The sequence below is a fragment of the Diaporthe batatas genome (assembly GCF_019321695.1).
Source record: "Diaporthe batatas strain CRI 302-4 chromosome Unknown Contig00002, whole genome shotgun sequence".
Taxonomy (NCBI): Eukaryota; Fungi; Ascomycota; class Sordariomycetes; order Diaporthales; family Diaporthaceae; genus Diaporthe; species Diaporthe batatas.
Genome location: NW_025408549.1, coordinates 1,430,886 through 1,457,341, shown reverse-complemented (window position 1 = coordinate 1,457,341; position 26,456 = coordinate 1,430,886). Strand labels below are relative to the sequence as shown.

Below are 26,456 nucleotides of genomic sequence, written 5' to 3'. Positions count from 1 at the left end.
AACCCACACTTAACGGCCCTGGCAGCGATGGAGGTATGAAGGACATGAGAGCAAGAGGCGTTCAGTCGAGGACGTATTGTAGCAATTACCTAGGCACTGAATATAGACAGTTATATTGTATTGTAAGAATTTTGGTCTTCGACGTGGACTTGATGTTAAATGATTCAATCTTCAAAGGGCACCGGGAATCTCATGCTATGAAATGCTTCTTACTGGGTAAACTCCAAAGTCATTGTTTCATTTGCAAGAGTCCCACTCAAGACCTAGTGTTTAAAAAAATACAGTGCCAATAACAGTGGAAAGAGAACCTTGGAATACAGTAAGTGGGCACGTGGCTCTGCCTCGTGCCGCACAGACAAGGCTGGAAGGCATCGCTCCCGACGGCGCCGCTCACTAGAACTTGACGATGAGAGTTAGCAGGTGTTGTGTATCAGCTAGCTTACAAAGACATTAAAAGCGAGAGTAATACCTCTGAAGATGATATTTCTTGATGCTGAATTCAATTTGTGTAGTCACTATCATATATCAGAAGTCTCTTCTTCGGAGCTCTCTGCTTCTGATTCACTGCATCGTTCAAAATGGACCTGTTCGAGAAATCGCCCTCCGACCAGAGATTCGTCAGTCTCGTATGTGGAATCTTCATCAGATCCGTTCAAGCTGACCAAGACATCCGAGTCCTCGCCGTCGTCACTACTTGAATTAATTTCAATGGTGGCGTCGGGAGCGATCTGCGTGAGGACGCCATCCAATCCCTCCTCTGTGAACCCCCTTTCTCGCAGCACCGCGGTAAGTGACCTCAATTCTTTGCTCCACTCTCTATCTTGTCTCAGTGCCGCTGATTCCTCGGGTTTCAGTAGACAGATGGCCTGTTTGAATTTCTCCAGAAATTCAGAGAACCACTTCACTCTGAGTTGTCTCCCAAGCTCCCCTGTGTCCACCAAGATAGTGCGCAACAAGTCCTTCATCGCAACCAAGCCGTTTTTCTTGGTCCCAAATGTAGCAGCATCCACAATTACCCCTTGTTTCTGCCGACGTTCACGGTCCGTCATGTTCTGCAGGATCTGCTCCTGCAGCCACATCATATGGGCCTTCACCTCAACGGCCTTTTCCTGCCAATACTGTCTCTTATTCTTTTGAGACCAATCCTGCCTAAGGACGGTCTTATCGTCATCATACTTGCCGTTGCTGCCGAGTTCCACCTCTGCTCGACGGACCAGGTAGGTGAAGTCCTTGTCCTGTACCGAGGGCTTCGGCCTTTTCTCCCTTGCTGGGTTGTTCACCTTGGGAGGCCGGGCCGCTCGCGCTTCCAGCCTGGCCGCCTTCCTGGCCGCCTTGTCTGCCTTTTCCGCCTCGATAACCTCCTTAGGCCTCGCAGGGCCGTGGGGCCGGCCGGGCCGGACACGAGGGGGTTTGGGCAAGACTGGCACGAACTGAGCCGTCGATCCCGTAGTGGCTGGCAGCTCACGCATCTCACGCTGGAGAAGAACCCGGTCCCTGTGAACGCAGGCGAAGCGGTCCATCATCTCGGCGACGTCTGAGTGCGCGGCAGCTGCGTATATCAGGACAAGGTAGAGGTCATGAGGGGTGCTGTCGTGCGGGTCTATATACTCCAGAGCTTCGTGAACTGGCATCGTCATGTTCTCCGGGACCGATAACGGCCGTGGAGGCCGTGTTGGTGTGGCATGGGGTTCAGCTGGTGACGAGTGCGGTGCTGTCACACGGGCAGCCGGGGCGGGCGATGGGTCACTCAGTTGAGCATGTCCAGCATGCGACGGCCCGGGCTCGGTCCTTCGACGTTTGGCTGGGTGTGAGGCCATTTACGATATCCCCAGACTGGGCCTTCGGCTCCTCATAGGAATCAAAGATTTCCCGGTGGATAATGCGTGGGCAAGCGAGCCGGGCCTTCTGCCATGTTCTTGCAGTCGCCATTCAACGAGCAGCTGTTTGCAAACCCAACTGCTCAATTCCAGGGCCTGACTGCACGGGCCACAGTATGTGGAGAAGGCGCCATTGTGGCCCGTGCGTAAGCCTGCTTGTTAGGTACCTAGGTACTTCAAAGCAACGAACAATCGACTGTACCGAGTACATACATCAACACCCTTCGAGATTCGCCATGCGACGAGTTGCCTTGATCACGAGGGACCATCTCGAGTGAGTTCTAGGAATGGCGGCGAGCCCCAGAAAACCACTACACTTTCTCATCACGGGCGCCGGGCGCGGCATAGGTCGAGGCCTGTCCCGGCTGCTCGTGCAGAAAGGCCATCGCGTCTTCCTGGTAGACAATAACCAGGAAGAGCTGCGTCACACATGCGACACGCTCACGGGCTCTGCATCTTCTGCGTTATCTGCCTCCAACGCACACAGGCTCTTTGGCGCCCTGCACTGCAACCTGCGCCACCCAGCCGACATAGACAGGGCCGCAAAGGCGGCCTCCGAGTTCTTTGCAGATCACCTAGATGTCCTGATCAACAACGCCGCCTTCACGTCGGCGGTCGGCGGCTCGAGCATCATCGACTCCGACGACGAGCAGTTCATGGCATCCTGGGCCGCCAGCCTGGAGACGAACCTCACGGCCCCGCTGCTACTGAGTAGGGCGTGCCTGCCCATGCTCAAGAAGCAGCCAGACCGTGGCCGCGAAAATGGCGGAAGCATCGTCCACATGTCTTCCACCCGCGCATATCAGAGTGAGCCGGACTCGGAGGGCTACGCCGCCACCAAGGCCGGCCTTATCGGCCTGACGCACAGTATGGCCGTGAGCCTTGCGCCTGTAGGCGTTCGGGTGAACACGATCCTGCCGGGGTGGATCCACGTGGGCAACGAGTGCAAGGAGGCTGATGAGAAAGGCACCAAATGGGAGGAGGGGCTGTCGCAGGACGATCAGAGGTGGCACCTGAATGGGAGGGTCGGCAAGGTAGACGACATTCTCGCGGCGGTTGAGTACCTCGCTAAGGCAGACTTCGTCACGGGCACGGAGATGATCGTCGACGGCGGAGTGACACGGAAGATGGTCTATCCTGAGTAGGCTCAGACAGGTCACTCACGCGGCTGTGGGCTACATGCGTGCGTCAGAAAATGGTCCTCAAAAGGGTCGTGAGATTCGCTCTCCCCGTTCACCACATGCTGGGCAACGCAACAGCAGGCGCAGTCTCCACACCACTTCCGCACGGTTTGCCTATATTTTACCGGTTGTGAGTGTGGTATGGCAGGAGAGCCCCGCCATACTGATACCAGAATACGGCCGCATGGAAGATGGTGTATGGTCCAGTCGTGGCTTGAAAATTAGGTGTGGTAGCACTGGCAGCTTGCATTCTGCATGCGGACACCTGCATTTTCCAACCCAGGATTGGTCTGCACATCAGCCCGACCAAAGAGAACAGTCTTCCTGGTGTCGCCCCGGTCGATTCAATTCGCAGTTTCTCCAAATCGTCCATGATCTAATGCATCAAGGCCGACTGGCAGGCGGAGTTCGCATGGGAGCACCGCAGATGGCCCCCCCTTCGACCCCTGAAAAAAAGAAAGAAAGCGGCAGAGCCACCAGATTTTCCACTTCCCTGAGTGTGGCCAGAGGTGTAGCTAGATTTGAGGTGTTGGATTACAACCCCTTGGCATTTCTCCAAGCTTCACGGGGTGGAAACATTTGGAACTTTCTCAGGGGAGTTGAGCCGCAGCCTGCTGTGAACAGAGCCTTGCCAATATAACAGTCATCGAGTTCCGGGTCAGTCTGGTACATCTATGAACTTCATGCTCGTAGGAACATACCGGGTTCACGTGTCTTTTGCATCTTCTTTCAGCTCTCCCCAGACGAGTCACGATGGCAGAGGCAGTGGGACTTGTAGCAAGTGTCGTCGCACTGACTGGCCTTGCAAACACCGTACTTAAGTTGGTCGGGCACACAAGTTCCTTTGTGAGAGATATGAGAAATCGTGACGAAGAAACGAAACGGATGATGGGCCGGATATCATTCGCTGCTGATTCCATCAAGACAGTGCAAAGCACCCTTTTGAAATTCTGCCCGGCAGATACGGCAGCCCCGCGACCAGACGTCATTCGATTCATAGAAAGCCATAACGCTGCTGCATACATGAGAACAGAATCGAAGTGCCTCGGTGCTCTAGTTGACAGACTCAAAGAAACAATCGACAGCCTACAGAACAAATGGGTGCCTCTGGCAACGATTATTTGGCGCTATTTTATCAAAGACCAAATGTATGACTTGCGGGAGGACATGGAATTCTTTCGAGCCAACCTGCACATGCTGTTGGATTGTGTTTTCCTGGAAGAAATCCTGAAAAAAGAGCCAAGAGATAAGCTCAAGATGCACGTCGCACCCTTCCCATAGATGCGCAAGGAAGAAGACTAACTAGCCTCATACAGAAATTATTACAAAAGAGGAATTAAACACAATCAAAAGGAAATAAAGAGGCTGAGCAGAAGTCGGGTGAGCGCATCGGCTAGGATCGAAGGGGTCGACCACCTACGCTCGACAACTTCTCTGCAGCAACAGGACATCAAAGTCCAAGTAAGTATCGTCCTGGACATGGCCGGGACACTCGTCGGGACAGAAACGGTCCCACTGTCAATTCGAGTACCGAGGCCGAGCCAGAGGCCGAGCCCGAGTCCGATTACATCGGAAATAAGCACCCGAAGAGCACCAGAAAGCAGATTTCAGGGGGGGCTACACCCCAGTCTTCGTCGGGATGACCACTCAATACCACCCGGTCAGCGCCCCCAAAACAGGCGTGTTCCGAACCCATCCGAGACATCATCGGGAAATCAGTCCTCTGTTCCAGAGGGGCCAGAAAGCAGTGCTGTGAGGATGGCGGGGCCAGACGACGGCCCATCGCGAGATCTGGTCCGTCTCCGAAGCCCAAGTATCCGCAGTGAGGACGATTTTATTGGCGTACACTCAAGAGAGCCCTTCCAAGTAGTGGCGTCTCCCGAGGAGCGGGTAGAGCAAGGGCATATCAGATACCAGGACGGGGAAAAGATAGCGGTGGTGGCCAAGATCAAGCCCGACCAGGCCTTCAATTTCATGACTACTTTTCGTGCTAGTGAGCTGGGCCTTTTGGAGTTGGTCCAGCCCCATGAGGATGGTGATGGAGAGACCTGGATAATGCTGCCGGATGGGACGAGGATACAACCACATGGGACTATTCAGCTCCGCTGGTACCCACGGCAGTCAAGATCAATCCCGCTCCAGTTCCTCGTGCTTCCCCGTTGGTCAGAAGCGGCAATTGTCCTTGGGGCGCGGTATGTTGCGAAGGAGGAGCACTATGCAAAGAGGCGGAGAGATAGGACGCAATAGCCATGACGGGAGTACATAGTAAAAGGCTTCCCAAGCAGATTGAAGGGGAATAGAAGCCTTCAACGCTGTGCTTTGTGTTTTTGGATGGACATAAAGCGAGGGATCTTGACCATCTAGAGTCTTCTGCCTTAACCCAGAGGCTTAGCAAGGTACAGCGCTTGGCTCGCTTCGAAGAGCATGCTGCGGATCCCGATAGCTCTGGTGGGAATCCGAGATATATCTGTGAGTGACTCAGGGCTTTCCTTGGACCGTGCCATACCGCTCTTTCTGAGCAGAGTCCGGTCGACGCCTCCCGCCTGGTCTTCATTGCTCTGGATGTATCGATGCTCCATACAGCGGCGGGTTCTATGGCGCGCCTTAGACAACACCCATGACCGTGGTGAGGCTGCTAGGCGGTTTGAACCGACTGTTGAGCGATGAATACGACCTGGATGTTGGCTCAAAAGGTCCCATGGGATATTTCAGGGCGCCCGCGGCGAAGAAAGAGCCATCGAGGCCGTCTCAGGAGGTGGCACCTTGGTTATGGCGCGGCTCGAGCCTGGGTGACTACCTAGGTACCCATAGACTCATGGAAATCCTCCAAGAGTCTGAGGCGGATCGATCGATTTTCGGCTTGTCTTCGTTCGTCATGCAGGAGGCTGTGGGTTGTTCCCGACGGTCTTGTATAGCTCCCTCAGTTCGAACTGCTCCTGACCGCCCTCGGGGATCTCGCCGATGACCCTGGCCGGCTGGCCGGCGACAATGCTGAAGCTCGGAATGACCATGTTGGGTGGGACAACGGAGCCGTCGAGGATGCGCACGTAGTCCTTGATGATGGCGAACTCGCCGACGACCGCGTCGTTGCCTATGTATATGTGGGAGCCGACACTGGCAGCCTGGACGACGGTGTTCTGCCCGACAAAGACGTGGTCGCCCATGCGGAGAGGCATGTAGGTGAAGATACTGCCATGCAATGCGTTGGTCAGACTCTGTGGGCAGGGCAAGAGGTGGGCGGGCAGGCAGGTGGGAACAGGGCAGAGACACACCCCTTGTACATGCGCCCTGGAGGGCGCAGACAGCTGCCTCTGCTGAGGAAGCAGTACCTGCCAATTGCGACGGCGGTGTTGTTTGCCGGGGCGCCCCCGCTGGAGCTGCTGGCGGTTCGCGCGAGGTCGCCGCGGATCATGACCTCCTGCTGGATGACGGTCTTGCCGCCGAGCATGATGTTCTGGGTGCCGACCAGGGTAGCTTTGCGAGCCACCTTGTTGCCGGTGTCCTGGATGCGACTCGGGATTAGGACAACATTCCGAGAGGGGGGAAGAAAGTGGTGTCAAAGGGGACAAACGGTCTCGATGTATTCTCCTCTCGGCGCTCGTCTCGACATCTTGGGCGCTTGTGCAACTGGCTCGCCGATGGCTCTGGAGAAACTGCCATGCCGACACGGTCCCGGCGCGGACGACGAGAGCTAGGTACGCGGTCCATCTCGCGTCTGCAAGACACGGGCATGATGGCTCCTAACCCTGGCAACCTAGGTACCTAGGTAGCCCCCTTTCCCTTGTCAAATAAATGCACACAGATTATCAACAAACTCGCCGGGCTACATGCTTGAGCACTTATTAGGTCCGAACCACGAACTACCTAGTCTTGGTTACCGGACATGTTGACAAATGACTTGGAAGCGAGCTGGTCGACTTCTCCCTTGCTCAACGCCTTCCCTTCGCTGCCAATCCTCAGCAACGTCTCTTCGGCCAGCTCCCTCTTCGCCCCATACCCAAACAACCTCCACTGCGCACCGCTGGGAATCCCAAACCAGACAGCATTCAAGACCTTGAGCGCCCTCCAAGGACGCCCGCTCGTAAAGACACTGCCCAGACACTTTCCGAATGACGGCACCGCCCCCAGCGGCTCGAGCAAGTCGTCACTGTATTGCACGCCGTGCGCAATCAGGGCGTGGCGCTCTGTGCCGAGGAAGTGTTTCTCCTGCCAGGCCTGGAATCCGCGCACCTCTTCCAGCATCTGGGGTTTGGAAGGGAGCCTGATCCTTTGGGAGACCACTGCGCACGCCCACCTTGCCTGTGCCTCGAACGCGGGCGCGGCCGACCCGACCAGCTCGACGAGCCCCATCATGAAGAGGTTGTCGTAGCGGGGCGAGACGATGAGCTTGTACAGGTCAACGCGGTTCTCAGGCGTCTCTGGGCTCCGGATGAGGTCCTTGGGCAGGAAGGGGTGGTCGAACTGGTCATACCCAGTGCAGGCGATGATCACGTCCGCCTTGAGCTCCTCTTCGCCTCGCTCGGTCGAGACGACAAGGCCGTCCTGGGTCAGGTGCTCCACGCTGCCTCGGTGGACATTGATCACTTGGGTGCGCACCTTCTCGGTAAAGTCGCCTCGAATGGTAGGGCTTTGCTCGAGGATCTTATGTGAAGGTTGCATTACCTCCGGCGCCTTCCCTTCGACGATCTGTAGAAGCTTCGTCTGCAGCCACTGAGATGCCCCTGTCGGCATCCAGACCTGCGTCGCACGGTCTCGAGAAACGGTCAGCTTTGAGTTCCAGGTACGAGACCCCTACCATGATGTTCACTTACTGTCAAATGCTTCAGTTGGCTTGCCAAGCACGTAACGCGGAAGGACCCAGCCCCCTCGCCGGGTAACGACATGCACCTCCTCGGCGCCTGGTGCTATCTCGCAGGCGATATCTACCGCGGAACTCCCGAAACCAACCAGAACAACCTTTTTGCGATCAAAGGGGCCTGGGCGGCGGTAGAAGTGACTGTGCATGAAGTCGCCCCGGAAGGCATCGCGCCCTCTGAATTCCGGGACAGAAGGCTTGGAGAGGTGGCCGGCGCAGACAAACACCGCGTCGAAGGTGTACTCCTTGACATCGTCTCTACCTCCCTCCTGGACTCTTGCGGTCCATGACCCGTTTTCCCTCTGTTCCAAACCGACCACGCGCGTGCTCAGTCGAATGTGTTTTCTCAAGCCGTAATGCTCCGCGTACTCGTTCATGTATTGCAGCTGCTGCCTATGCCCAAAGTAGTCCCCATACCTTGATGGATCCAGGGGGAAGTCGGTCAGTGCCGAAGTGTCACGGCACGAGTTGAGCACTACGCCATCGTAAATCGAGGATTGCACGCTCCCGGCGGGATCAGACGGCGACACATCGGGCTGGTGAGCCCACTGCCCGCCAATCTCGGGGCGAGCCTCAAAGCAGACCGCCTCGAATCCTTCTGAAAGGCATTCCTTGAGTGTGGCCAAGCCAGATAGCCCTGTGTGTGCGAGTTGTCAGGCAAGAGAACAATAATGTAGCCGTGTAGGTGGACATTTACGTACCAGAGCCGACAACGCAAACGGCGGGTATCAAAAGACTGGGCATGTCTGCGGTCGGGACTGCGGGCAGGTCAGAAGCGACCTTTGGCGGGCTGAGACAAGAATCTGCAACACGCAAGAGAAGACAAGACATACAGGACAAGTAGAAGCCAAGGCCCTGGAACTGTTCCTTACGAGGCCCCAGTCGCTGATTGGGCGTTATGGCGCCACCCGTTGGGGTCGAAATGAGCGTTGATCCAGACTCTCATTTCAGCTGCGCCGCATCCGAATCCATCTCGTCAGCAAAGGCATCGCGGCAACGACCGGTTCCACCAGGATTACTTTCAGCCTCTTCTGACCGTGGTATCGGGTCCCGAAGCCTGTGCCAGGCCAAAAGGGGGGAAAACAGAGCTAACTGTCTGTTGGTACCTGCCACTCAATGCTGTCGACATCGCATATCATCTCATTTCATTTCAGGTACCTATGTAATGGCGGGATGTGACCAATTGACACCACTCTGGGCCCTCACCGGAACGTACGCGATGGGTTGGAATGGACCGGCTTGGTATCACCTACCTCTACAAAAGCACCTACTCATACTGGCCATGTGCGTCTCATAGAAGCCAAGACTTGCTGGCGTGCATTGAAGTTCTACGTGCAGAAAACTGGCGGTACATGAGACCATACCGGGCTGGGTTTGATATTGCAGCCTGGCGGGTTGTGCATGCGTACAAGGTGAAGAATGCCGAGGGAGCCATAACCAGGTCAGAGAAACAGTCTCGTACACAGAGAAACTAGTGGATCGTTGATGAAGGGCGGTTCTGTAGAGAAAAGCGCATCACGGCTTTGGTCGACTTGTCGTGGACGTCACCGGCTACCCCCCCTCCCACACTGACAGACACCCATGTCCAGGTTCGTTTCAACGCCGGTGAAACAAGTGGTATCGCCGCGGTAACTTCACATCTTAATTCAGAACCTACAACATTTCTGTTCACATTTGCTTCTCACTCTGCTGAACATAACCCGACAACATGCCCTTCCCCCACAAGACGGTCCTCGTTACCGGCGCCACAGCCGGCATTGGCCGGGCGCTGGCCGAGCGGATGGTAGAGAACGGCGTCTTCGTCATCGCAGTCGGCCGGCGCAAGGAACGCCTACAGGAGCTCGAGGCCAGGTACGGCCGGGACAAGGTCGTGGCCGAGGAGTTCGACCTGACCAAGACAGCCGAGATCCAGCCATGGGCTCAACGGTAAGGCTCCGGGATGGAGATAGATGCCGGTAGAGAGAAAGAGAGGGTGCGCGCGTGCGTGGTGGCGGGCATCGACCAAGTCTCGAGTCTCAAGCAACTGATTTGCCCACCAACAGCATCACCAAGGAGTACCCAACCCTGTCCTCCATAATTCTCAACGCAGGCATCCAGCGCACCCTCGACTTCACCAACCCCTCGTACGAGGAACTCTCCTCCAAGATCACCAGCGAGGTCGACACCAACTACACCTCCCCGCTGCTCACCATAACCGCCTTCCTCCCGCACCTCATCTCGCTGGGTGGTGGTGCTGGTGCCTCCTCCCCAACCCCCGCCTCTGTGATCCTCGTCACCAGCGGTCTCGCCCTCGTGCCCCTGGCCCGATGCGCCAACTACTGCTCCACAAAGTCGGCACTGCACCACTTTGGCCTCTCGCTCCGCTCCCAGATGCAGTCCAGCACGAACACCCAGCACGTCCGTGTCATTGTAGGTTCATCAACCGCCCGCCCGGCCGCCCCCCTCCTTACATATACATACATGTATATTCCCCTCCTATGGGCTGTTTCTCATCGAAAGTTGACACCCTTTGCCAAGGATATCTTGCCGCCCGCAGTTCAGACAGAGTTGCACGAGCTCCAGCCTGAGCTGGTAGCTGCGGGCCAGGCCCAGATAGGAATGCCCCTGAAGGCCTTCATTGACGAGACATGGGCTGCCATGGACAGATGGGACGAGAACGAGAATGAAATCATGGTAGAGGAGATGAGCCAAAGGTGGGGCCATATTGATGATGAGAAGAAGACGGCGTTCAGGCGGCTAGAGGCCATGATGAAGGGAATGGGCGGTCTGAAGGCTTGAACCGACAATTACTGCAGACAGTACATCGATCTTCACGTCGCGGGGAGGCCAGGTGTTGGCTCAAGGCCTCGGCTTGAATTCTGTATTTCTACCTAGATACATCGCACAATGCTATGGTGCGGGTAAAACGACGGACAAGTCAGGGCATGACGCCTCACCACTCTGCGGCTTGAGAGAGCCCCCCCAGTCATCCATCACTATTCCAGTCTGGATGTCACACCGACCCTAGCCTGAAGACTCGCGGGAGAAACAGCGCGTTAGCTGCTCGTTGCACCCAGTCTTGATAGAGCCCACCCCCGTCAACTGAGTTGTGTGCTTGACTCAACGTGTATGTTTCCTCCTCCACCGTAGCCACGTGCGTAAATGATTGAATAGAATGGGATCAAGCCAAGACCATTCCCATCTTTCTGGAAATAGCCTGCTGTCTTGCTGAGATCGATAACAGCAGAGCGTGAAATGCCAAACCCCCGCAATAGCCTCGATATAGAGGTGGAGGCCACAAGGCCAAACTCAGGGTGCTCGGGGCGCAAAAGGCCCCGAGCCAGAATAAAAGAAACCAAAAGGAAGAAGGAAAACTCGTAGCTGCCACCCATGTCCATCCACCCCTTCATTTTCATGATGAGCCCGCATCCAGGCACGTCAGCGGAGGATCGACCTCAAGAGAATGCTGGGGCGAGTTCTGCGTCGGGTGGTGGCGAAAGTGGTGCCATAATCGTCACTACGTAAGTGGAAGAGGGAGTGTGTCGAAGTAAAAGGCTGTTGGCGTCTCCAGTCGGCTTGCGGATCATGAGAGCATGACACCGTTCTTGCGCTTCTCTGCGCATGTCAATACCATCATGGCAGACTTCCTCTGACTGGGGCTGTCGGATCTCCCGTCCCTTCCCGTCCGCTTGAAGACGCTGGCGAAGCTACCATTGCTAGCCGTCTCGTCGCCAGAGCCACTGCTGACGCTGTCAGCGCTCTTCCGAGCCTTCTGGCGCGAGCTGGGACGGTCTGATCCTATCGCGCCCCAGCTGCCAGTGCTCGTCCGAGAGCTGGGCACGCTAGGCTCCACCTCCTCGCCGTTGAGGCTGCCGGATCCGGACCGACCAGACTCCGACTCGTTGTCCGTCAAGAGGCCCTGAGCCTCCTCGGCCGTCTCCGAGATGGGACTGATGGATCCGCTGCTGCCAGTGCTGCTAACCTTGCGACGCTCGATCCCGGCTCGCATGAGGTTGTTGATAGCTGATCGGCGGGTGCGGGCAGCGAAGTTCTTGGAAGCCTCGTGCTTGGCAGAAGGTTTGGCCTTGAGCTCCTCGATGGAGGGGGGACCACGTGGCTGACGGGTCGGGTGTTCACCGGCTCGCGCCTGACCAGGCCCATAGCCTCCGGTCATGGGCGTGAGCGGGAAGTTGGCAGTCTTAGGGCCCGCAGACTTGGGGGGTTCCTGGGATGCAGAGAGGCTGGCGTTGGCATTCTGGATGCCGGAGAGCATCAGAGACGACGACTTCTTATGACCCCGTCGGAAAGCATTGGCTGATGGCGGGGGCAGAGGAGCCGGGTTCTCGATCATGGGAGACTCGTTGCGCCGGGGAGGAGTGTTCCTGCGGAATACTGGCTGCGCGGCCTCCCTCGGAGGTGAGACCTGCACGCGTGGGGTCCCGCTGTTTTGTTGGCGCTGTTGGTAGATGTTGTTCAACTGAGACTGGTCCGCGAACTGCGCGCTCAGCTGCGCAGACTGATCAACGTAGTAGGCCTGCTGTCCGGTGGCCGGGTCGATGTAGGTGTAGATCGTCGGCTGCTGGCTGACCATGGTGTTGTTGAGCATGCTCTGCATCTGCAGGGCCTGCTGCTGCAGTTGCTGCTGCTGGTACAGGTTCTGGTAGCTCTGCTGTCCGTTGAGGTTCATAGCACTGAGCTGCTGCTGAGCCTGAGTCAGGTCATACAGCTGCTGCTGCAACATCTGACGCTGCTGGGCGAGCTGCAAGTTCTGCTGAACCAGCTTGGCGTACAGGTCAGGGTCCAGCTGCTCGTCCACGGCTTGCTCGTCGATGGGGATCTCGGGAGGGGCGAGGATCTGCTCGGGAGTGAACTTCTGGCGCGCGTAGCCCATGTTGTTGTTGGCGTAAGCTTGCTGGGCACCAAAATGGGGTAGGGACGTCTTCGGCCCGTTGTTCAACATGTGCTCCTGGACGCCGTACAAGGAAGTGTTGTTCCTGGCCTTGTTCGTCGGGGAAGTGTTGGCGCCGGAGGCAGCGAAAGTGGACGCGGCGGCGGACTTGGGAGCGGTGCGCAGGCCCGCTAGGAGATGGCCGCGCGCCGTTCGGGGCGTGGGGATGGCATTCTCCTTGGAGTCAACAGGAGACTTGAGGGCGTCGACCGAGAGAGGCTTGATAGACTGCCCGCCTCGCCTAGAAGCGAGGCCCGAGGACTGCATGGCAAAGCCGTTGGGAGCGGGGAAATTTTGTTGGGCCATTGGAGCAAAGACCGCCAGTGTCTCGTACTCGAATGGTTTTTGAGTGGGTTACCTTGAGTCGGTTCGAGGGAGTGGTCGAGAACGCGATCAGGTCGTGTTCAGGTAGAGCCGGTGGGGGTTGAGTGATTAATCGGCGGTCGAGACCGTTGTCTTCCGAGCTGAGGCAGTAGGCTGCGAAGAAATACAATCAAACAGCTGACAATTGAATGGTATTGCGCCAAAGTCGAACGTTTGGTCGTAGGGGTGTCGATTAATCTGAAGTGTGCTTGGGTGAAAGGGAAGCACTGAGGTTTTGAAGACCTGTCTATTGGTTGTTGACTCGTCGCGAAATGATGCAAGTTTTCGAAGTTGCCGGACCCAAAAAGAAAAGACAAAATCCAAATGGACTGGTAATATTGAGAAAGTGAAGAAATGCTGAGGCGCCTGTCACCCGATCTTGTTGTTTTCGAATGGGGATGGCGGGGGTATTAAAGGCCGGGTTGTTGCTGTGTTTTTTCTCCTCTGCGGAATCTATCGGGCGATTGGTTTGTCGAGAGCAAGAACGACGTAAAGGACAGGCCGATGATATTAAAGTGAGGTACTTGAGGGTCTTGCTGAAAAGAATGGCAAATGACGCAGTCGCGATGCTAAATCCTCCCAGGCGGAAGAGAGTCAAGGAAAAAGGGTGGTGGTTGCGATGCGAGGTGCGAGGGAAAAGGGAAAAAGCCCGGCAGGAAAGCCTTGCTGGCTGACACGAGACGGGCGGGTCTTTTTGTGGTTTCTGCTTGGCCTGGGAGGCGGTGGTGCACACAAGCGGCAGGCGCGCAAGGTTTGCAGCGCAGGTGGGTGCGGGCAGGAGGGAAAAAAAGACTGGGAGGACCTTGCAAGTCAGGCCAAGGGGGTAGGGCAGGGCAGGCCTGGGTCCTAGTTCAATGCTGTGAACGGAAAGGCCGAGGACGTCTTTGTCGAAAAGGACCCGAACCGCGTTCTCACAACACGCTTTCTTGATCACCACAGGCGAGGTGAGACGAAATGAAGAATGACGAGGGGAGGGGAGGGAGGGCAAGAAAAAAAAAAGGTGATGGAAAGGAATTTTCGGAGTGGAGGACAACGCAGGTGCTTTGTGCCTGCGGAATTGCTAACTGGCTCCAGCCCAAGCGGGTCCGTCGGCGGTTGGCGGCTGCTCGATTTGGACAGGGTCAATACGATTCGATGCCCGAGTACCCCGTACGGTGGTACCACTGTTCAAGTCAAATCCACAATCCACTCTTGCTGGACCGATGCGAGTGGGCGGCCGGGCCTCTCAGCCTCTCAGTCTCTGGCTCTGGTTTCGCAGGGAGGTCTGAGAGTAGTCGTCCGGAGACACTGATGGGGTTGTGGAGTGACTGATGACTCCGAGAGATCGATCGATTATGACCCCAAGAGGATCAGATGGATTGATAGGTTGGTTGGGTGGAAGGGCGCAGGAATATGGCAGGCGACAGCAGCCAGGGCTGTGAGCCGGAGAAATGAAATAAATACGGTGCCGAGCGTAGAATATACAGTGATTAAAACAGTTGATATAGAGCCTGGGTGCGTTGCGAGAGCCCAGAGGATTGGACCGGACTTCTTCAAGATAGCCCAGGCGTTGACGCAGTCGAAGAGTTCGGTGTGTTGCTGGTGGAAAAGCCGTGCTGGAATGGAGTGGGACGGGATGAAATGACGATGTTTTTTTGACGTCGGTTGACCGAGGCTATGACGGGGTATCTTGATTTGTGTGTTGTTGGTTTTTTCCCAGGCGAGAGATGTCAAAGCAAAAGCTGAATTCAATTGTACAAGGGGAGGAAATGAATGAGGAGTCGAGATTGTCTTGACGAACAACGAGAACCACAAGAGGAGGAGGACGATGAGCAACAGCAGCAGCAGACACGCCAAGGTCGAAAGAAGAAGGGGTGACAGAAGGGGTCGTGGTAGGCAAGAAGTGCGAGTTGACAGGGGAGGTGGGAGAGATGGAGGAACGAGAGGAAAAGGTTAAAAAGCCGACACACAGACACGACACCATTCCGCACTCCTTACAGTACAGTACCTTCACCACGGAGCACCTAGTCTACCAGACAGACAGACAGACAGACAGAGTCACTCGAGCGGGAGACGTGAGATGCAATGTGCCCAGAGTGCTTGCAGGGCTGGGCTGGGCAGGGGCAGGGGGCCCAGCTCGGGTGGGCGGCGGAGCGACGGGGGCCCAGAACCTGGGGCCTTGTGAAGGACGCTGGCAGGCTGGGCGGGCGGGCTGGCGGGCGGGCTGCGTGCACCACCAGGGCTCCAGGGGAGTGAGTGGTGGTGGTGGGCGGAGAGCTGATCTGATCGACAGTGGATTGGAGGCATCAACAATGACCCAGTAAAGGCAGCGCCAGCCCACCACCGCCCACCGCCCACCACCAACCATCCTCCCAGAGTTGCAGGAGCTGCTATCCTGAGACCTTCCCCACACTTGTCGCTGCGCAGGCCTGCATCCCATGGCATGCATGCATGCAGAAGTAGTGTGTACCTGACGGCTGGCACTAGCCTCGCGCAGGCTCAAGGTTCCGTGTACCTGAAGAGGCCGGGGCCATCCAGGGCATTAAGAGCCGACACGACCGAGCCCAGCGCACACAGTACCCAGGTAGCACGACACAAAGGCACGAGCGTTGGGGGTTCAGAGCATCAGCAGCAATAGCCAAAGCGGGAGCAACGGGCGACAGCAACGGGCGTCTGTCAGGCCTGCCTGCCCCCCTCCCTTTCCGCCTCGCACTCGCCCTCGCCCTCGCCCTCGCCGTCGAGCCGAAGCATGCATCGAATCGAACCTCGAGAGCAGGCAAGTGCGCCTCCAGAGCGGGTAGCGGGAGGCAGTGATTGATCGGAGAGTCGAGTCGGGTCCCCCAATCTGCACGGAATAGCGCCAAATCCTGATGATTTGGCCAGCCCTAATGCAGCATGCATGCGAGATGCTCTGGGCCAACTCGGCCTCGTGGCCAATCGCTTCGTCTCACCAGCACCCAGGCGACTGCCAGAGAAACCCCCATGGGCTAACCACGCACCACACAAACTGTTGCGCTGCACGCCGCTGCGCCGTGCGGTCTGGCCAGTCAGTCTGAACTCTGCTGTACGCCACACACTTGTACTTGTCAACTTGTCACTCGCACTCCCACGCCCCCGTGACCGCCTCTCATGTTATCGACCAGGCTAAGTACCTGGGTACAGTACTTACGTGCCCTTGGTACCTGGCTAGGTAGGTAGCCAGGTAGCCAGGTAGCCTGCCCTCGCTGCCTCGTCTGCCCCGACTGTCCCTGACGGTGACACCGCCGCTTTGACAGCATAGCATCCGATATGTTGACACGTCCGGCGTGCTATTGAGGCCTATTGTGGTATTGCAAAATCGCAACCTTATATAAACGCATTCTTTTTTTGGGCGCCCTCGGGGAGGGTCGGCGAGGGACACCCTTGTGGGGGCAGGCCCCGGGGGCGAGGGTCCAGCACACCCTCCCGCCCTCAATGCGGCTTGGATCGCCGTGACACCAGATGCTCATTTCAATGCTGCTAGCCCAATCAGGAGACCCAATCAATCACAGACGCAAGGGGGCCGCCGCCCATAGGATGCAGTGGGATGTGATCGGTGCAGTGGGCAGTGGACTATTGACCGAGCAATAGTGTGTGTCCAAAGGGGGGGGGGCTTTGGGAAATGGGAGAGGCATCGATCAAGGCATGATGAGCACGTACGGAGTATAGTCAAGCACCACGGCGACCACTTTACACGCGGCCAGGAGAACGACCACCAACAACAACTACTACTACTACTACCACTACTACTCCCTGCCTACCTGATACCGGACTCGTAGCTGTAGTCGTCATCGTCACCCGTTAAACAATGTAATCTGTACGGGGTAGAAGGCGACCCCATCGCCTCCCGATGCCTCCGCGGCGCTAGAACACAACCCGCCCGGGAGATTGAAAGGGCGCGGTTCAGCTCCACGCATACCCCACCCACGGCACGTGGCGCCAGAGACAAAGCGCCCAGGCTGCCAGGCACGCAGGCACGAAGGCACGCAGGCACGCAGGCGCGCAGGCTACAGAGTACCCAGTCCTGATTCTGCTCAGTCGACTGCCCGTTACCGAGCAGATTGCGGGCAGACAAGCAGGGGCAAGACACCCCAGATGAGTGCGATCTGTCGGTTCGATATCGCTTTACAGATTGCATCGACCAGGAGGAGGAGAACTAAGGTTGCCGACATGATTTCCCGATTTCCCGGGTTGGCAAGCGTCCGTGTCATGTCAATGCAGCATGCTGTGGTGGGCACAATGTTCCGACCGTCCTTGTCGCCTGTCATGATACTGGTCCAAATACCACATTACCCCGTGATGGGCTGGCTATTGTTCTCTCCGTATACTCTTACACTAACAAATAAGCAGGCTGGGACTGTGCAACGGCAGCCTCGGAGACAGACAGCCAAAGTCTGTCGTCGTGTCGCATTGCATCGTCGATTTGTCCTCCCCCAGGAGCAGCTGCCAGCAGCACACACACACCACCGCAGCCTCAGCCTCAGCCTCAGCACCATTACCAGCACCAGCACCAGCACCAGCACCGGCACCGGCACCACAGCAAGCAGTGCGTCAGTGCGGACAGTGTCCATCTGTGCTCACCCTGAACCCCCTGCGTCTCCCCGGGTTTCAAGGGTTCAAGCTGGCGGGGGGCGCTGCAGCGGAACCAACCTCAGCCCCTTGTGCCCTCGTGCCCTTGGTAGGACTAGGACGGTACCTCGCAGTCCTCGCTGCTGTGCATCTGAAACATGCCACGAATAGGTTGCCGTTCATCTGTGCGAATCCGCGCTTGCAGGGCTGCATGAGCGTCGCTTGTTTCGAGTGCTTGCCCTTGCCTCCCTCCTGCTCACTCCCTGTCTGTCTGCCTGTCTGCTTGTCAGCCGGCTAGACCAGATGCCCCCTGGGCACAGACAGGTTCGCCGCCGGACCGCCGTCGTGGAAAGCAACGAAACTGGCACAGCGAGCCGCGACTCACTCTAGGGTTTCCTGTGGACCCCAAGGTTCAACTACGGGCTGCCCAGGCTGCTTCGTGGGCAGCTAATTACAGCAAGCTCTCTCTCTCTCTCACTCTCATCTTGCTATCTATCTGGCTTGAACTAAATCTTGACACATCTTGTGTGCAACCTGCGCCGCCCGCTGGCCTTGGCCTCGGCCTGTCCAGAACAAGACGAACAGTAATATTCAGACGGTGAGCATGTGCCATCGCTGCTGCTGCTGCTGCTGCTGCCTGTGATTTCCTGCCTGCTGGTCCCAAGTCCGAGACTCGACTTCGCGCCGGCCGCCAGCTCGCCCCGGTTTGATAGGCAAGTTCCGTCTGATCAAGTACGGTCCTCTTCCAAGATGAAGATTGACACCGTGAGAGATTCGATGCGAGGGGCCCCGACGTCATTGGCACTCGGACGGCCCTCGTGCCCTCGTGCCCTCGTACCCTCTCATATGCCGTCACACATGTGCCTGCGTAAACAATCCACGCTCCACAAAGTCGAGGCCAGGGCTTTGCACGCTCTCAATCTCCCGTCTCGCACCGCCCCCGTCGCAGCTCCAGATTCGCTGATCCATGTGATCGGCGCTGGCATCTTGGTTGCTGCTTGGTAGGGCCGCCTCCCGCAACTCGGTTCACCACTGACAGCTCTGTCCCGATTCGCCTGCCAGCTTTCACGTCTCAGCAGGGGTGAGGTTATTCGCAGCTCGTTATGATTGCCCGTTTCTGTTTCAGACCACGCCACAGGAACCCCCGGAGTGCACCTTCTGCCATCTGCCATCTGCCGAACACCCTTCAACCGCTCTCGTAACCCCCGCCGGCGCTCTTCCTGAACTCGCCACCCGGCGCATCCCTCCAACAGTACGTGTCCACCACCTTCTGCACGACGGGCACGTACCCCGGCTTCAGGAACGCCTGCCCGTGGTCCAGGCCGTCGAGGTACATCAGCTCCAGCTCCCACTGGCCCGTCCACGTCTCCGGCGTGGCCTTCCACGCCTCGGCGCGCTCCTCCGCGAAGTCGTGGATCTCTACGTCCCCATAGTACACGTAGCTAGCCACCGCCGCCGGGTGCGTGACACAGTCGCGACCACCTAGGATGACCGTCGCCCGCCGGCCCAGCAGCTGCTCGCGCCACAGCATCGCGTCGCGGAAGTCGAACCTGCGCGCCAGTGTGTGCGCTACCATCGGGTCTGTGGCGGCGCCGTAGTAGATCTCCCATTCCGGTCCCGTGCGCGGCCGCCGCCTCGTGAAGTTCCACGCCACGTCCGGCAGGTGTAACAGGAGCGAGACCGGGTCGACCAGGACCACCGAGTCGATCTTGTCCCTGAGCCTGGCCCGCCCCAGCATCGGAGAGATCAGCAGCGTCCCGTACGAGTTGCCTACGAGCACGAAGCTGTTGTACTCGGTGCCGTGCTGCGCCAGGATCTTGCTGATCGAGTCCACCAGCTCGCCCGACGACGGCATCGGCGGGCAGATCTTGTTCGACACTGCGAGGAGCTCGATCGCGATTACGCCCACGTCTCTGGGGACTGAGTTCAGCCACACGAGGTAGGGTGTCACTTGCATCATGTCAGTACTGCTGTCTACTACCGATTCGGCTCCACCTGGGCACCTCTGAAGCCCACCCGTAGATCGAGGATCGCAGCGCTTTTCGTTCTCAGACAAACATACGGTCTCTTTCGAGCTACTTACCGCCGATACCAATGCCGTGAATGAATACAATAGGCCGCTGCCTTTTTGAAGTGTGCGGGCGGTAGAAATAGGACATGTCTGACGCTACGGACTGGGTTGAAGAAAACAGGGTCATGGGTCGGAATGGGAAGACACTGAAAAAGGTATTTCGCGGTTGGCGGTAGAATTTGAAGCCTCTGGAGAAGAGGAACAGTGTCGTGAGAAGGTCGGCGAAGCCAGTGATCTTTGGCCAAGGTCAGCCAGGTACAATGATCTGAACACCTTTGGGGGGAAGGGGGGAGGGGGGAGGGGGGAGGGCTCAAGTGCTGTGTACGACCTACCGAATAAAACAACAGGCTACGATGTGTCATTTTGATCGGGTCGAAGCTCAATCTCAGCGCCTTCGCATCCCCTCGTCCTTTCCTGAACGTCATCATCATACGCTCTTCCAGCTCCTGGATATACTCGTCCAGCTCGGCTGTGTCGTCGCCGAACTTTCCGTCCCGGCCAAAAAGACTCCAGAGCAGCCACTCTTTCAGGTTGTCCCTCCGGCTATCTTCCATGTGTGCCTTGTTGAACCAACCACGCACATACGTCTCAAGGTCCGGCGCAGTGCTCATGCCCTTTGTGAACAATTCCTTTCTCTCCTCCTTCGTCATCCGCGCAGGCACGAGACCGCGCTTCTGGAGCCGGTGCTTGAACGGCAGGAACCAGAAGACATACCAGAGGATCTCGATGGCTCCGTATACTTCAATCAAGATCGAAAATGGATGCGCGATCGCCGGCACGCCGCCTGCCAGGGCGGCCAGCACGAAATAGGCGAAGCATATCAGGCCAGGGTAGATCAGCAGCGCGGCCGAAACCCTCACAAAGATGAGTTCGGGCTTGGATAGACCGACGAGCATTTTGGAAGTCCAGTGTTCCTATGGCATTGTTCGTATCAGGGGGACGTGATGGTGATCAAAAGGCACACTGTCCCGAACACAAGGCGGTTTCTGCCATATAAGACCCATAACGTGGTTGTCGTGATCGGATTACATGATAGAATTTCGTCTCAAGAAAATCCTCGAAATTTCAATCCATTCGCCACGGACTACAACTCCACACACTATAACGCTCGGTTTAGCCCTGGTTTGGTCCCATGTCTGCGATCCCCACTCGTTCGACACGTCCCCGCAAGGCGTCCGAAAATCCGGCTGTCCGGCAGCATGTGCTTCTTCCAGACAACATCAGCGTGCCGGGTAAGCTTTGTTGCCCTCTCAAGAAGTTTCCTTTCCTAGGGTAGGCTGGTGGTCCCCTACACACTGACGGGGCGGGACGCCTGGACCGGGGGCTGTGCAATCAAGTCAACTGGTGCGCAGCGGATCTGGCAGACATTGGATGCGATGAAACGACTTTTCTCATCAGACGGACCCGAGGCGCGATGACAAGGCATAATCTCGAACGCGGCTTCACAAGTCAGCCAGGACATGGTGACGACGTCAGGAGCTCGGGTGGCGATTGATTCGAGTCTCTATCCGAGCCGTTCAGCCGCTGGCTGGCAATGCGCCAATAATCCCATACCTGTCCTTACTACCTAGGCATTTGATGACGGCTAAAGTATTCGATCGGAGATTCACGCCCGCAAAGACGGAAGGTTCGCCCAGGGGAGGTCATCTTGTAGGAGTCTATACAGAGGATGTGATCCCATAGGAGTCATAGACCACGATGGAATACTAAACTACCAGGGTAACAGCGACGAGCCCATAACTATCAATTTGTCCACATGGGGCTGTAGTTTCACAGATGTACCCTCCGTTGTGCAGGTGCGAAAATCTAATTTCCACAGGATTTGATTAGACGCGGAGAAGCTCCCACCGTACAACTTTATCCATTTGTGCCCCATTCATCGATCCCGCTGGTTTCACACAAAGCTCTGCTGTAGCTATCAATCTAAGTAGAAATATAAAAAGAAGCAAAAAAGAATTAAAGTGATGTGTCTCTGCGTACGAAAGGGCCGATACGAAACCAAATAGAATCTCGTGACCTCTGCCCAGGTGAGCTGTAAATCACACAAAGTGATGCCATGTGGGTCTGCGGAGTCGGGGATTAGGCGTCTCATTAAGACAGGCCTGTACTAAGGTTGTTGTTTGATCACGCAGGTAGCTAAAGGGACCTTCATACATATCATCTCTGTGTTGAATGTTGATTCATAGTAGATAGAGAACTATTTTTGCTTTCTACGGAACACCCGGCTTCAACTATTTCCAATGGGAGATTACCGGCCCGATGAGCCTATTCAAAGCAAGATCAGATGGATTGAGGATTTGTAGCCAATGGCATGGCACACATCATGCAACGGCCATGTTCTCGGTCAACCCACGCATGTCCTCAGTCAAGGATTGACGGTTCATATCACAAGTCAAATTTTATCAGAAACATTTTACGAAATGATACCAGGTACCTAACTATCAAATGGCCGGTGCCGTTGTACGTATGTGTGGTTTCGCTTCTATTCCGTATACGTCCGAGGACATACATGGCGCCTTCATACGGTGGTTGTACATATGTACACAGAGCATCTTCATCCCCAACAGTGCCGCAATGTTCCTCACACATGAGAGCACATAGCTCAAATATCAGCTTCAAACAACGTCTCCCGATAGAGTTGGCGTCTGCTAAAGCATGAAGATGCATATGCTCTGGTTTTACACTAATCAGAATGAATTCACAGTCTGTCAAGGTTCCGGAAGAGGGAAAGTTTCGAAGTCCAACAGATTAGAAGAAGGTCAAGCGGCGTTGGAATGCCATCACAGAAGCATCTACCTAGGTACACTGAGAATTCCCACCAATTACTTTTTTGATATACTGTTATTGGAATTGTGTCTTTTTAAAACACCGGGTCTTGAGAGTTACCGCTCTATTAAGGCGCCACATACACTTTATACATATGGGCATTAGAAACGAATCACTTATCATGGCCAAGCGAGCTTGAGTAAGATGTAATTGTGGCTCTAGGTGTGTAAAATGAGCAGGTGTACCTAGGTACCTAGGTAGGTAGGTAGTGATCGAGTCTGATTCAGCACCGAGACAGTTACCACAATACACCGCCTGGTCGATTTCCCTGCTATAACCTCCATTCACAGCCTGTTAGGTATATCTGTTGGCTAAGAGGGTTGACATGTCGGAGGCGTGACTTCTCTCCCTCCTTCTACCACCCCCTTTGTCCTCGTGATCTAGGGTGACGGTGCCCACTCGCGTTTTTGGTTGATCATCTCCCTCTTGCCTCTCCTCGCCGTCTCCTCTTCGATATCCCGAGTCGATGCGTCCCCGACCAACTCGGCGACGCACGCGTTGATCCTGCCGCGGACAGCTTCTCCAGCGCCATGAACCCAAGCAAAGAAACCCTGAATCCTTTGTATATAGCTTCTACCGGGATCAGGACCGGGTTCCCTCTTCTAGTGCTCGACCTGCGACGTCTGGCCCCTGTCAAACCTTCCGTTCGTGAACTCCTCCTGGCCTCTCCTCACGACGCCCTCGTCCTCAGCCTGCTTGTCCTTGTCTCCGGTCAAGCTGTCGGCGGCGGCAGCAAGGTTTCCCCGGAGCACCTCTCCAGCACCCTGTGGGGTTATGTCAGCGGGGTGATGATGACCGCATGCAGGCCAATGACCCGTCACTCACATGGATCTTGTCAAGATGAGCTTTGGCCTTCTGGCCAATACTCGGACCGGGGATCGCCCCCGGTGCTCTGCTTGGAGGGCCTGCGGCCTCTTCAGTAGTGCCGTCCAGGTCTGGCGGCACCTCGGTCAAAGGGGTGACAGGCTCATGGGCAAGGATGGACGGGCGATGGTCTTGGGCGTTGTGCGACTTGTGCTTGACGGCGTCGGCGGCGCCCTCGTAGCCGGGAGCGTAGTTGCTGTTTCGATGTGCGCGCTGAGAAGTTGGCACGCCGGCGTCTGTGGCGCCCGTTTGGGGGCGAGGTAGGCCGTGGGTGGTGGTGGTGGACGAAGCGTTGGGGTTGTTCCTCCGCACGGAAGCCAGGGCATCTCGAGCAGCGCCCAGCTGGTGATGTGTCTGCTGGGCAGTGGGGATGCGGCCATCTGGGTCGCCTATCTCAGTGGCCTGGACGGTATTCGTCCTTGCCTGCTGGGCGGAACTATGGATGGGCGAAGAGGAGTTGTTTCCTGGGTCTTGCCCTTGTGCGAAGTCACGAGTCTTGGTGCCAGACCCCCCGCGCAGCGTTGGTCCTGGGCTCACGGTGTTCTCGTATATATCGTTGGTCTGGCGCGTGGCATGATCGTGTGTAGGAGACGTGTGGGTTCCGACCCCCAGCATGTCGTGGCGGTTTGCAAAGTTGGTAGCTTCCATGGTGCTGTCTCTACTGGCTTCACCTGACGGAGGGTGCGACAGGATAAGGATACGTTTAAGTGCAGTAGAGTCACACAAGGATCGAGTAGGGCTGTTCAGTATGGGTAATTGTCGCCAAGGTTTTCTTGTTCGAGGAGGTCTCAGGTAGGGAGTGTTATGAGGTCCAACGAAGTTGGGTGTTTGCCGTCGACACTAGAGAGCAGGCCCGTCCTCTACATGTACTCAACCCCATGGTCACACCGACCCTTGACGTCCGGAGAAGTTGTTCCGCTGGTGGTAAAGATGAAGGCGGAGCAGAGCTGCTTCTCTCCTACGGAACGTCACAAGGCGGCTTGGACCCCAGGTTTGTTGCAGCTTCCGCAGCAGCTTGCGCAGCGTTGTCGCCAACATGACTGTGGGTTGACGTCACCCCAAGGAAGGCGCCACTGCACAGCATAACATAGGTCAATGACTTACAATGTTTGCTGTGCATGTCAGTAGGTACCCACCTTGGACAACGGGGTTTGTACTGACGACGCCAGTGTCGACCGACAGATGGGGGACACCAGGCTGCCAGGGTGGTCGCTGGGCCGATCACGTTCTGAAGCGGCGAGCGTCCAGAAATAGCCATGGGCGACAATTGTCTGGCGAGTGCTCAAGCATCGTGGGTCAGGGCTTGCTGCGGGCGATAAGGCAGGCCATGTCTTAGACGGGGTCTGGTGAGAGGCAATTGCGGAGCCAAGCAGGAGGGTACTCCGTACTACACCTGGCACCCAGGTATGTGGAGGAGGAGGGAGGGTATGGTGCGCGACAGGGGCAACTTTCTAAAAACCCTAAAATCCCTTATACCTATACACCTATATTAATAGTTAGATACCTTTAATCTTCTATTTTAACTAATATATAATACTTTAAAGACTTATCTATATTTATAAACCCTTTATTTAAAATAAATACTATTATATAGTATTATATAAATATAATCTTTTTCTTTCCTTTTTTTAAAATACTATATATTTATATAAGTCTTAATATATCTTTTAATTTCTTTTTAATTAATATAATACTATTAATATTATTATTTTAAATTATATTTTATTATTTAATTATTTATATATTATATATTAAAATAAAATTATATATTTATATTAATAATTTTATTTTAATTATAATTTTTATAAAATATTATTAATTTAATTATACCTTTATAATTTTAATAATTAAATATTATAATTATATTAATTATTATATTTATAATAATTAATTTATATAGTTAATTTATATTTATTTTATTATTTTAAGTTTAAATTTTATTAAATTATTTATAATTAGTATTAAAATTACTATTTAAAATTACTATTTAAATAAAAGTAATATATAAACTTAAAAATATATTATTAATATAAATTAATATTATTCTTTATTTTAAAAGTATATAATAAAATTATTAATAAATTAAATATTTATAATTATATATAAATTATTGAATATAATAAATATTAAATTTTATTATTAAAATTTAATTAGTTATACTTTTATATAAAATATTAATTAATTTAGTTTTTAATATTTTTATATTATAGTTAATCTTTTAAAAAACTAAAAAGTTATTTAATAAATTATACTTAATAATAATTTAAATATTATAAAACTTATTATAAATATAAAGTTTTAATAATTCTTTAAAAGTTTATAAATATATTTTAAATAAAAATAATTAAAGATAATAATAAAAAAATATTTAATTTTATTTCTTTAAAATTAATATATTAAATTTATAAATAAATTAATAATTAATAAAAAGAAAAGAAATATATAATTAAAATATAACTTATATAAAATAATAATAAGAATAAATTAAAAAAATAAATTTTAAATATATTTATTAAGAAAGAAATATAAATTAAATAAAAGCTTTAAATAATTAGGGATTAAATAATTTAAAGATTATTAAGTAAAAGAATATTTAAGTTAGTTTAAATTTAATTAAAGTAGAAGATATATTAACTATATAATTAAATAAAATTATTTATTAAGGATAAATAATTAATAAGTTATTATCTTTATAATATATATTATATATTAATAAATTTATTTAAAATAAATTAAAAATAAAAATATATTTAATTTATACTATTTTTATAAGTTTTTTATAATAAATATATATAAAATTACTTAATTATAGATATTTAAATATAATTTTATAATTATAATATTTAATAAAATAAATTATAAAAATTAAAGCTTAAAACTAATTTAAAAATATAAAATAAAAATAAATTATTTAACCTTATTAATA

At 53.8% G+C, this 26,456-nt stretch overlaps 9 protein-coding genes across 9 annotated transcripts; 3 read left to right on the top strand and 6 right to left on the bottom strand.

The window, feature by feature from the left end:
* Positions 1–477: 477 nt before the first annotated feature.
* On the bottom strand, positions 478–2,063 carry KVR01_001299 (uncharacterized protein). The gene has a single exon (XM_044788835.1). The coding sequence runs from the start codon at positions 1,815–1,817 to the stop codon at positions 519–521; it is 1,299 nt and encodes a 432-aa protein (XP_044649254.1). The 5' UTR covers positions 1,818–2,063; the 3' UTR covers positions 478–518.
* A 101-nt stretch (positions 2,064–2,164) lies between these two features.
* Positions 2,165–3,022, top strand: KVR01_001518 (uncharacterized protein; the record flags this gene model as incomplete). Its single annotated transcript, XM_044788712.1, has 1 exon — positions 2,165–3,022. One exon carries the CDS (start codon positions 2,165–2,167, stop codon positions 3,020–3,022), a length of 858 nt encoding a protein of 285 aa, XP_044649473.1.
* Positions 3,023–4,537: 1,515 nt separating this feature from the next.
* Positions 4,538–5,305, top strand: KVR01_001838 (uncharacterized protein; the record flags this gene model as incomplete). Its single annotated transcript, XM_044784940.1, has 1 exon — positions 4,538–5,305. The coding sequence occupies one exon, from the start codon at positions 4,538–4,540 to the stop codon at positions 5,303–5,305; it is 768 nt and encodes a 255-aa protein (XP_044649793.1).
* A 626-nt stretch (positions 5,306–5,931) lies between these two features.
* On the bottom strand, positions 5,932–6,668 carry KVR01_001174 (uncharacterized protein; the record flags this gene model as incomplete). Its single annotated transcript, XM_044783749.1, has 3 exons — positions 5,932–6,247; positions 6,331–6,560; positions 6,630–6,668. The coding sequence occupies 3 exons, from the start codon at positions 6,666–6,668 to the stop codon at positions 5,932–5,934; spliced, it is 585 nt and encodes a 194-aa protein (XP_044649129.1).
* A 254-nt stretch (positions 6,669–6,922) lies between these two features.
* KVR01_001375 (uncharacterized protein) lies at positions 6,923–8,744 on the bottom strand (the record flags this gene model as incomplete). The annotated part of the gene is made up of 3 exons (XM_044788281.1): positions 6,923–7,809; positions 7,870–8,550; positions 8,615–8,744. The coding sequence occupies 3 exons, from the start codon at positions 8,742–8,744 to the stop codon at positions 6,923–6,925; spliced, it is 1,698 nt and encodes a 565-aa protein (XP_044649330.1).
* A 483-nt stretch (positions 8,745–9,227) lies between these two features.
* Positions 9,228–15,201, top strand: KVR01_001149 (uncharacterized protein). Its single transcript, XM_044789566.1, has 2 exons — positions 9,228–9,839; positions 9,956–15,201. Exons 1-2 carry the CDS (start codon positions 9,622–9,624, stop codon positions 10,689–10,691), a joined length of 954 nt encoding a protein of 317 aa, XP_044649104.1. The 5' UTR covers positions 9,228–9,621; the 3' UTR covers positions 10,692–15,201.
* KVR01_001298 (uncharacterized protein) lies at positions 11,476–13,146 on the bottom strand (the record flags this gene model as incomplete). Its single annotated transcript, XM_044784692.1, has 1 exon — positions 11,476–13,146. The coding sequence occupies one exon, from the start codon at positions 13,144–13,146 to the stop codon at positions 11,476–11,478; it is 1,671 nt and encodes a 556-aa protein (XP_044649253.1).
* A 3,272-nt stretch (positions 15,202–18,473) lies between the features above and the next one.
* Positions 18,474–20,736, bottom strand: KVR01_001979 (uncharacterized protein; the record flags this gene model as incomplete). Its single annotated transcript, XM_044781429.1, has 3 exons — positions 18,474–19,719; positions 19,853–20,075; positions 20,173–20,736. 3 exons carry the CDS (start codon positions 20,734–20,736, stop codon positions 18,956–18,958), a joined length of 1,551 nt encoding a protein of 516 aa, XP_044649934.1. The 3' UTR covers positions 18,474–18,955.
* Positions 20,737–22,796: 2,060 nt separating this feature from the next.
* On the bottom strand, positions 22,797–24,995 carry KVR01_001222 (uncharacterized protein). The gene is made up of 2 exons (XM_044787661.1): positions 23,492–24,995; positions 22,797–23,430 (listed from the first exon to the last, which is right to left on the bottom strand). Exons 1-2 carry the CDS (start codon positions 24,176–24,178, stop codon positions 23,269–23,271), a joined length of 849 nt encoding a protein of 282 aa, XP_044649177.1. The 5' UTR covers positions 24,179–24,995; the 3' UTR covers positions 22,797–23,268.
* Positions 24,996–26,456: the final 1,461 nt, after the last annotated feature.

Bases quoted from the DNA above. Each gene is read 5' to 3' on its own strand.
- KVR01_001149 (XM_044789566.1), top strand. From the start codon at position 9,622: ATGCCCTTCCCCCACAAGACGGTCCTCGTTACCGGCGCCACAGCCGGC. The intron at 9,840-9,955 runs GTAAGGCTCCGG...GCCCACCAACAG, and splicing joins ATCCAGCCATGGGCTCAACG to CATCACCAAGGAGTACCCAA.
- KVR01_001222 (XM_044787661.1), bottom strand. From the start codon at position 24,178: ATGGAAGCTACCAACTTTGCAAACCGCCACGACATGCTGGGGGTCGGA. The intron at 23,431-23,491 runs GTGAGTGACGGG...ATAACCCCACAG, and splicing joins CTCATCTTGACAAGATCCAT to GGTGCTGGAGAGGTGCTCCG.
- KVR01_001299 (XM_044788835.1), bottom strand. From the start codon at position 1,817: ATGGCCTCACACCCAGCCAAACGTCGAAGGACCGAGCCCGGGCCGTCG.